The sequence below is a fragment of the Gorilla gorilla genome, chromosome 1 (genome assembly GCF_029281585.2).
Source record: "Gorilla gorilla gorilla isolate KB3781 chromosome 1, NHGRI_mGorGor1-v2.1_pri, whole genome shotgun sequence".
NCBI lineage: Eukaryota > Metazoa > Chordata > Mammalia > Primates > Hominidae > Gorilla > Gorilla gorilla.
Window position 1 is genome coordinate 239,987,176 of NC_073224.2, and position 9,542 is coordinate 239,996,717.

The 9,542-nt window shown below is 67.2% G+C and overlaps 1 protein-coding gene across 3 annotated transcripts; it reads left to right on the forward strand.

Moving 5' to 3' along the window:
- Positions 1-2,680: 2,680 nt before the first annotated feature.
- Positions 2,681-6,065, forward strand: TNFRSF18 (TNF receptor superfamily member 18). 3 transcript variants are annotated; one of them, XM_055381940.2, is made up of 5 exons: positions 2,683-3,176; positions 4,068-4,190; positions 5,034-5,164; positions 5,315-5,517; positions 5,583-6,045. In XM_055381940.2, the coding sequence occupies exons 1-5, from the start codon at positions 2,990-2,992 to the stop codon at positions 5,617-5,619; spliced, it is 681 nt and encodes a 226-aa protein (XP_055237915.2). In that variant the 5' UTR covers positions 2,683-2,989; the 3' UTR covers positions 5,620-6,045. The 3 variants fall into 3 exon arrangements, with proteins under 3 accessions (XP_055237910.2, XP_055237915.2, XP_055237912.2); XM_055381937.2 differs by having other exon boundaries at positions 2,687-3,176; positions 5,077-5,164; positions 5,583-6,064; XM_055381935.2 differs by having other exon boundaries at positions 2,681-3,176; positions 5,077-5,164; positions 5,315-6,065.
- The last annotated feature ends 3,477 nt before the right edge of the window (positions 6,066-9,542 follow it).

A 9,542-nucleotide genomic window follows, 5' to 3' on the forward strand; every position in this document is an offset into this window, starting at 1 on the left:
TGGAAAAAAAAAATGAAATTTAAAAAAATTACTTAAGAAGAAACACATGAAGCCTCACGGAAGGTTTTGCTGAGGGCCTGGCACAGCCTGGACACCCCGGCCGCCGTGGCTGGTGTGACCCAGCCCCGTAGCTGCACCCGCTGCCGCACACAGCGTCCCTGGGCCAGCCTTCCCTCTCCCCGCATCCTCCAACAGTGCACGCTGCCCACGGCTGTCCAGGCCTCCTGTGCCTGGCTGATGGCTCCCCCCTGCCGGTGTCGTGGAAGTGGGGAACCGGCCGTGGGGGTGCACAGTGGGAGCGCCACGCGCCACTCACAGCAGCCCAAGGTGCCGGGACCACAGGTGGTTTTAAGGAAGACGCCCATCTCTGGCCTCGGGCTGCCCTGGACCCCTCCTGCCTCTGCAGCTGGTTTTCTCCCCTGTGTCTCTGTCTCCTCAAACCTCTATCTTCCACCCACTCTCTGCCAACCACAAGCCTCCCCCCACAGCACAGGGAAGTCAGAGGCCGTCCTGTCCCCCATCCAGCACCTTCACTGAGTTCCCCGGGTTCCTGCACACGGTTCAGCCTGCAGGCCCTGCACAGGGTTGGGGCCGCGCCTCTGAGAGCCCCCCGCCCCGTGGGGCAGGCGAGGCCAGGCCTCCAGGCAGGATGGCGGGTGGGTGGGGGAAGGGGTCAGGTGGCCAGGACTGGAGCGGCCAGATCCCGTGGGGCCCGCAGGTCGAAGGCTGTGGGAAAGGGGCCTCCTCCCCAAACCTGGCGCCCACACCCATCGCTTCCTGTCTCCTCCCCTCTGGGCACAGCGCCCCCCAGGCCCTGTGGGACGTATTCCCCAGCAGGACCCCTTGCCGCACCCCCAGATGGACACGGGGCCACCTCCTCTTGGTCTCCACGCTCACCCTCCCCGCCCCCTCGCCTGACGCCATCTCTGCTGGCAACTCCCGTGCCATCTGTGCCCCAGGCCCCGCCTGAGCTCTGGCTCAGTGCCCATCTGCACCCTCCCCCTGGGGCCTCACAGCTGCCCTTCTGGACGTACGCAAGGGCTGTCCCTCGCCCGGCCCGTGGGCTGCTCTGCTGTGTGAATGCCCCGTCATTTGTGTCACTGGTGAGCTGCTCACAAAATACCGGAAAATAAGATGAACAAGTCACCTCCAGCCTCGCAGCCCAAGGATAGGAGTCACGGGGAGCCGGGGAGGGGCCTTCTGCGGTGAGAGGGATGGGAGGGTGGACATCACACCCCTGCAGCCCCTCCGGGGACCACCCTGTGTGGCAAGCTGCTCTCGGGCTGTTCAAAGTGTCAGCTGCGCCACGGGGCAGGGGGGAGGAGCTCCTCTGCCCGCTGGCCGCCTCCCACTTGGCCCCATAAACTGCTCGCTTCTCTAACTCTGTCCCTGCCTCTAGATGGATGACTCACACCGTGTGGTCTGACGAGCATTCTTTCTTTATTTTTTGTGACGGAGTCTCGCTCTGTCACCCAGGCTGGAGTGCAGGGGCGCCATCTCGGTTCGCCGCAACCTCTGCCTCCCGGGTTCAAGCGATTCTCCTGCCTCAGCCTCCCCAGTAGCTGGGATTACAGGCGTGCGCCACCACGCCCGACTAATTTTTTTTGTATTTTTAGTAGAGACGGGGTTTCTCCATGTTGGTCAGGCTGGTCTCGAACCCCTGACCTCAGGTGATCCGAGGCCCACCTCGGCCTCCCAAAGTGCCGGGATTACGGGCGTGAGCCACTGATGGCGCCTCTTTCTATCCAGGGGCCCAGACCCCCTCCCAGCCTCGGGGCTGAAGATCTCCAGGCCTCTCAAAGGCCCCCAGGCCCAGCTGGCCCCACCCCTTTCCTTCCGAGCGTCGGGGCGGCCTGGAGCTGCAGAGACCCCTTCCTTCTCTGCAGTGTCTGAGGGCTGCCTCTCCAAGGCAGGCTCCTACATCTTGGATTTGAGAACTCCGGGGTGTCACAAACAGCTAATTCCTGTCATTTACCTTGGAAAAGGAGGAACCGCCTTACGGGGTGAGGCGGTGGCTGCAGGTCTCAAAGCAGTGTTGAACCACATCCACGTTCACGTTCCCGAGAGCCCCAGCCCCCAGCATTCATGGGGGTCTCCACCTGTGCTGGACGGCGCAGAAGCAGGGCTGGGCAATCCAGGGAGGCTTCCTGGTGGAGGCAGGGTCCCAGAACCCCTCGGTGCCCACAGGGGAAACTGAGGCTCAGAGAGACATAGGACAGTCTCCCGAGAGCTCTGCGAGGGGCTCCCCCTCGACTCCCTCCGGGACCTGGATCTGTCTGGTGCGACGGATGAAGGTGGCTCTGAGAGACCGGGCCCTGGGTGCCCGCGGGGGTGGCTGACACTGACCCGAGGAGGCGCCAGCACCCTCTCGTCTCCCCACCAGCTCCTCCTGGTGCCCCTCCCAAGCTCCGGGGAACTTCCCAGGTTGGCCTGAGGGGGGTCCTGGAGAGCTGCAAGCAAGGGGGAGGGGAGCCCACAGGCCTGCAGCCCATGGTGAGTTTCACACCCGAAGCCGGCCAGGTGGGGTGCACTAAGCCGAGGGGTCCCTGTCCCCATTCTGTGGGGTTCCCCAGCACGGGGCTCCGTGGTTGAGGCTCTCTGGGGGTGGCCAGAATTTGTGGAGACCTCTCGGGGACTCACAGATACCACCCAGAGGCAGTGGGATGGAGGAGTGATTGGCTGAGTCCCGCCCTCCAGGTGGCCCCCATGGGACAAGATGCTAAACGCCGCCCCCTGCACTGGGGCCCACCAACGTGGCCGCAGACTTTGCATAGAAAACCTTTCTAATCCCGCCAGCCTGGTTTCCCCGCCCCTGCCGGCGACCTGCGGGGGACCGGGCTGTGTCTGCAGTGTCTACACCCCCTCCTCACACGCATTTCACCTGGGTCGGGATTCTCAGGTCATGAACGGTCCCAGCCACCTCCGGGCAGGGCGGGTGAGGACGGGGACGGGGCGTGTCCAACTTGCTGTGGGCTCTTGAAACCCGAGCATGGCACGGCACGGGGCAATGGGCGCGTTTGGGGCCCTGTGCGGCCTGGCGCTGCTGTGCGCGCTCAGCCTGGGTCAGCGCCCCACCGGGGGTCCCGGGTGCGGCCCTGGGCACCTCCTGCTTGGGACGGGAACGGACGCGCGCTGCTGCCGGGTTCACACGACGCGCTGCTGCCGCGATTACCCGGGTAAGTAAACCGCGTTTACTTAACGCGGACCGGCCAAGGTGCCCCGCGGAAGCCGGGATGGGCGGGCGCCCCCTTCCCGTGCTCAGACCAGCGCTGCTGAGGTCTAAGGAGGGTGGGGCACAGGGCCGCCAGCAGCGGGAGCCTTCCGGAGGGAGGCAGGATCCCAGAGGGAGGCGGAGGTGTGCCAGCTCCAGCCAGTGGCCCTGGCGGGGAGCAGGGGTGAGCCAGGTGGGAGCGCCCTCAAGAGGGGTCTGGGGTCCCGAGGTGGGGGACGGCTGTTCCAGGTCCTGCTGGGCGGGTCGTGAGCCCTTGGCCATCGCCCAGCCCCCTCCTGCCCAGTTGAGGGCCCCCCTTCACCACCGTCTGGCCTGCTGCCTGCCTCTGACCTGCGCCTGGGGATGAGGGTTCAGCTGACATGGCTGGTCTGGAGAGGAAGCTGGCAGGGAAGTCACCCCAGAGCTTCTTCCTCCAGGGCCTGTGGGTTGGGAAGGGAGGCTCTGTCCGGAGGCCCAGTGTGGCTGGTGGTGGGGACAGCAGCACCCGGACACCAGGCAGGCGGCCTCTGAGGTGTCGACGGGCCTCCAGGGGACTGTGCACTGTTGGGGGCCACCCCTGGGTCCTGCAGGGGCAGCTCCTGGTTGCATATGGAGTTAGCACCTGGGCAGGGGCAGCTGTGGGGCGCAAAGGGGGAGTAGCCAGGCCACATGGCCCCAGGAGAAAGAGACAGCTGGATAAACCCAGGGTCCGGACTCCCAGGTAGGAGCCCTCTGCTCCCTGGAGCCAACTGTGGGTGGAGAACGGACAACCTCACTCCCCGGGAGGGCCGAGGGGAGGCCTGGGGAGGAGGGGCCTCAGCCCAGCTGCTGGGGGGCTGGCCTGTCTCCTGCCCAGGCGAGGAGTGCTGTTCCGAGTGGGACTGCATGTGTGTCCAGCCTGAATTCCACTGCGGAGACCCTTGCTGCACGACCTGCCGGCACCACCCTTGCCCCCCAGGCCAGGGGGTACAGTCCCAGGGTAAGTCCCGGAGGTGCCTCTGGGAGTCCACACAGGCCAGGGGTTCCACTAGGGCCCGAGGCAGAGCTCGTGGGCACAGGTGTCCGGCGAGGACATGTGGTGTGTGGGGTCTGGAGTCCTGGGTCCTGTGAGGCCGGGCAGGCCAGGCCATGCTCAGGCACCACAGGCCATGAAGCTCTGGGGGTGTCCTGTCCCTGCTTTCTCAGCCTGGGCTTCTCCATCCAGCACGAGGGCTGTGAGAACCCTGCGGGGGGGTGGGGGCGGGTTCCAGGAGCTGTCTGGCTCTCAGGCCCGGGACACCCATCCTGTCTGTCCTCACCAAATACTGAAAAGAGCCTGCCGTGTGCCCCCCGGAGTCCTGTCTGGGGCCTGGGGCTGCACCCTGTTCTGGAAGGAGCAACTCAAGTCCTCTTAGCGGCTTGTTTACCTGACAGGAGAGGTCAGGCTGGGCACATGAGAGCTGGGAGGAGGTACAACTGGGGAGGTTGTGTCAGGTTGGACGGGGCAGGGTCTGGGGTCAACTGGGACCCAGCCTCACTCTCTCTGGGACCCTCACTGTTCTCCACCCTCTGTTCTACCGGGTCCTGCCTGGCTTCTGCCCACCCTCAGCCCCCAATGGGCAGGCCTTTCTCCTCCCTGGCAGGCCCACTGCACTCTGCGCACCTCCCCCAGGTGCCCTCACTGGGCCCCACCCCAGACGCCCCACCTGGGACGGGCAGACATGGGCCCCAGTCCTGGGCCATGAAGAACTCTGTTGAATGGATGATGGGGGGGCATTCTACTCAGCACCCAGACCCCAGATGGACCCCTGCACTGGCCTGACGCCCTCCTCATCCATCCCAGCAACTCCACCAGCCTCCCTCCCTCCCCCCACACCCCACACCAGGAAAATTCAGTTTTGGCTTCCGGTGTATCGACTGTGCCTCGGGGACCTTCTCCGGGGGCCACGAAGGCCACTGCAAACCTTGGACAGAGTGAGTCCTGGGTGGGCCCTGCCGGCGGCCGGGTGGTCCAGGCCCACTCTGAGGAAGGGTCCTCTTCTGTCCCTTGCACTGTGGCGAGCCCCAGACAGCACGGAGGGCAGCAGCTGGGAGCTGATGGGAGGCCGCGTCCGTGTATTCCAGCTGCACCCAGTTCGGGTTTCTCACTGTGTTCCCTGGAAACAAGACCCACAACGCCGTGTGCGTCCCAGGGTCCCCGCCGGCAGAGCCGCTTGGGTGGCTGACTGTCGTCCTCCTGGCCGTGGCCGCCTGCGTCCTCCTCCTGACCTCGGCCCAGCTTGGACTGCACGTCTGGCAGCTGAGGAGTCAGCGCATGTGGCCCCGAGGTCTGTCACAGCCTGGTGGGGGGAGGTGGGAGCATGGCTGCCTGCTGACCGTGGCCCCCCTGCAGAGACCCAGCTGCTGCTGGAGGTGCCCCCGTCGACTGAAGACGCCAGCAGCTGCCAGTTCCCCGAGGAAGAGCGCGGCGAGCGATCGGCAGAGGAGAAGGGGCGGCTGGGAGACCTGTGGGTGTGAGCCTGGCCGTCCTCCGGGGCCGCCGACCACAGCCAGCCCCTCCCCAGGAGCTCCCCAGGCCGCAGGGGCTCTGCGTTCTGCTCTGGGCCAGGCCCTGCTCCCCTGGCAGCAGAAGTGGGTGCAGGAAGGTGGCAGTGACCAGCGCCCTGGACCATGCAGTTCGGCGGCTGTGGCTGGGCCCTGCAGGAGGGAGAGAGAGACACAGTCATGGTCCCCTTCCTCCCTTGCTGGCCCTGATGGGGTGGGGTCTTAGGACGGGAGGCTGTGTCCGTGGGTGTGCAGTGCCCAGCATGGGACCTGGCTGCAGGGGGCCTTCAATAAACACTTGTCCAGTGACCTGAGTGGATGCATGCTAGGTGCTGGGGGAGGACGGGGCGCCCGGGGCTGGGCTTTGGGGCACCGTGCCCATGCCTGGCCGTGGTCCCCTCCACAGGGGGCAAAGCGGAGGGCAGCCAGGGCCCATTCTGGGAACTCCTGGCTGGGTGGGGGTGGGGCCCGAGGAGGGGCCATTCCAGTCCTGGGCCCAGCGCTCCTCAGGGATACAGGCTCAGCGGCTTCCCCTGTTCGGGGGCTCTTCTCTGGTGCCCCTGGGTCTCTGGTTTCTGGCCACACAGCCTGCCGGCCCCCGGGTGCCATCCAGCACTTTCTGGTGGTGGGCGGCCCCATCTCCAGGCCAGCCCTCTCTCCTCACCATCCCACCCTCGGCCCGCCCAGCCTCCCACTCCAGGCTCCAGGTGAGATCTGACACAGCTCCAGGCTCCAGTTGAGATCTGATACAGGCTCGCTCAGCTGCCGGTGAGTGGCGGGCAGGCTGGTGCAGGCGTCTCAGCAGCACCCTGGAGGCACAGCACACCTGGCCCCCAGCTCAGCTCCCAGTGGGGCGGTGGGCCCAGCTCACAGTAGGTGGACAGGGCAGAGGGGACGTCAGCTCCCCGTCCCCCACAACATGGGACCTGGAGTGTGGAGAGCCCAAGGGTGGCACAGGGACACCGGGGAAGGTGCTCAGCCCTGGAGGCAGGACCCGGCCCTTCGGCGTCGTGGAGTACTGGGCTCGGGGCTGGGTACTGGGCTCGGGGATGGGTACTGGGCTCGGGGCTGGGTACTGGGCTCGGGGATGGGTACTGGGCTCGGGGATGGGTACTGGGCTGGAGGCTGGGTGCTGGGCTCGGGGCTGGGTACTGGGCTGGAGGCTGGGTACTGGGCTGGAGGCTGGGTGCTGGGCTCGGGGCTGGGTACTGGGCTGGAGGCTGGGTACTGGGCTCGGGGCTGGGTACTGGGCTGGAGGCTGGGTACTGGGCTCGGGACTGGGTACTGGGCTGGAGGCTGGGTACCGGGCTCCGGGCTGGGTACTGGGCTGGAGGCTGGGTACTGGGCTCCGGGCTGGGTACTGGGCTGGAGGCTGGGTACTGGGCTCGGGGATGGGTACGGGGCTCGGGGATGGGTACTGGGCTCGGGACTGGGTACTGGGCTGGAGGCTGGGTACTGGGCTCGGGGATGGGTACTGGGCTCGGGGATGGGTACTGGGCTGGAGGCTGGGTACTGGGCTCGGGGATGGGTACTGGGCTCGGGGCTGGGTACTGGGCTGGAGGCTGGGTACTGGGCTCGGGGATGGGTACTGGTCCCGGCGCGCTCCTCCCGTGTGAGCCCCGGGGAGGCTGAGCGGTCGGGCCCTGCCCCGCGCACTCCTGCCTGCAGCCCGGATCCTCCCCGCCCGGCCCCGGCTCTCCCCACGCGCCCTCCACACCGGGGCTGTCCCGCACCGGCCCCAGAAAACACCGGCGGCCCGCGTAGCGCGGCTCCCGCGGGGCTGACTCAGCGCGGAAACTCCTCGCGGGCGGCCTCGCGTGGGCCTCGGCGCGGAAACGTCAGCGCGGGGGCGGCCGGGCTGACGCACAGCGGACGGGCGGGGGATTCCGCGGGCGGCGGGGCGGGCTCTGGGCGGGGTCTCCGGAGTCTCCGGGTCCTCCCGGGCCCGCCCCGCGCGCTTTACCTGGAGCGCGACCCTCCGGGCCTGGCGGGGGCCCCGGCGTGCGTCGCGGAGCCCGGGGGAGGCGGGCGGGTTCTCGCGCGTGGGGGCGGGGGCGCCTCCAGGGGTCTCAGTGGGGGAGGCCGAGGCCAGCGCGAGCCCGCCGTGGAGGGGGGTCCCAAGGGCGCGGAGGGTCGGGCGGGGCCGGGTGCGGAGAAGGGGCCGGGGTCGCCCCGGAGAGGCCGCCGCCCCCTCCCACTCGGGGCGCAGTGGTCTCGGCTCCACGGGGAGGGGCCTCTCTCTGCTCCCCCTGGAAGCCCGAGCCACTCGCACAGGGCGGCCTCCATCTGCCCGGAAAACCGCAGCCGCCCCAACCTCCCGCTGGGGTCGGACTTTTGAGAAAAGGGCCGGAGGCCACCTCTGTTCCCAGAAGTGCTTCCGGCCGCTGCGGAGCCTCCCCTCCCAGCCAGCCCCCTCCCCACCCTCCACTGAGATCTGGACTTGGCCGTGCGGGAATCCCCCGCCGCTGACAGAGACACCTATGGCGGGGGCCCCTTCGCAGACAGAGCTGGACACAGCCTTTCCCAGCCCCAGGACAAGGTGGGGGGGTCCTTGAGGGACAGGTGGCCCCCGGCTGCCCCAGCTGCTGGGATCTGTGCCCGCTGACTAGGACCTGGGTCATCACTGCTGTCCCCTCCGATGCTGGGCTGAGCTCTGAGGACAGGGCAGGAGAGGGCTAGCTCCTCTCGGCCAGTGACCCTCATGGGAGGCCGTGGCGCCTGGCGTTGGGGAGGAAGCAGACCCCCGCTTCTCACAAATCTCATCTTCCTGGAAACCAGGAATTGGGGGTCTTTCCGGAGTTGGTAATTCAGTTGTCCTGGTCCCCGTCTTAAAGACACACTCAGGGGAGAGGGGCTGGAGGGGGCGGGGGCACAGGGGGCCCCATGGACACGCAGGCCTCGAGTCCTCCGGGGTCCGAGGTCTCTTTAGCTGAAACAGACACGCAGGCCCACTGGCCCTCAGCAGACCCCAGGCCCCCGCTGCTGGTGAGAGTGTGCTGGCCGGCCCCACGATGGAGGCTGTGGGGATGGAGGGTGTGCGGCTGTACCTGGGTCCGAGTGGGGGGCAGCTTAATCCCCCACACCTTCCCCTTGAGTCCCCTACCTGGCAGCAGGACCCAGGACTCACCTGTGGAAGAGAGAGGGGGAGAGGGAGGTGGGGGGGTCAGCTGTCGGGAGCCTCCACCTTGGGTCCCAGGCTCCAGCTTGGCGCCGTCTCCAGGAAGCGCCCCGACCCTGCCTGAACTTCTCGTGTCCCCGAGGAGTTCTGATGCCTTTCCTGTGGCCCCTGGCTGGTCACTTCACTTGAATATTGGGGAGCACCTTGTACTGCCAGATACTGAGGCGCCCACAGTCCCCCTCTCCCTGGTGGTCTATGTCGTTGTGGCCTCGCAGAGGAGTGCTTACGGGCTGGGCGGCGGGGATGTGGCCGTTGCTCTTGGGTTCTCTGGAAACCTTGTTTATTCATTGACTTTTGGGCTTTTTGGGGCACCAAGGACTCCTGAGCAAGATCTGGGTCCTCAGCTTAGGTCTTCAGGGGGCCCTGGGTTGCAGGGGGTGGGGCTCGGTCACGACAGGGCGGGCCACTGCCAGCGTGCACCCTCCTCATGGGTTCTGGCGGTGACACATCCAGTCAGGGCCCAGGGGCGGCAAAGGTTCCATTGTCCCCTCGGGCTCAGGTGACCTCTGCTGACATCGTGGGGCCCCTGAGCCTGGGGGTGTAACCCCACGTGCCACAGGGAGGGGAGCTGGACGGTTCCAACGTCACCAGGGGATGTAGTCCTCACCTGGGATCATGGCGTGACACAGC

Excerpts from the sequence above, each read along its gene's own strand:
- TNFRSF18 (XM_055381935.2), top strand. The coding sequence starts at position 2,990 with ATGGCACGGCACGGGGCAATGGGCGCGTTTGGGGCCCTGTGCGGCCTG. Across the intron at positions 3,177-4,067 it reads CTGCTGCCGCGATTACCCGG|GCGAGGAGTGCTGTTCCGAG; the intron begins GTAAGTAAACCG and ends TCTCCTGCCCAG. Across the intron at positions 5,165-5,314 it reads CACTGCAAACCTTGGACAGA|CTGCACCCAGTTCGGGTTTC; the intron begins GTGAGTCCTGGG and ends CGTGTATTCCAG.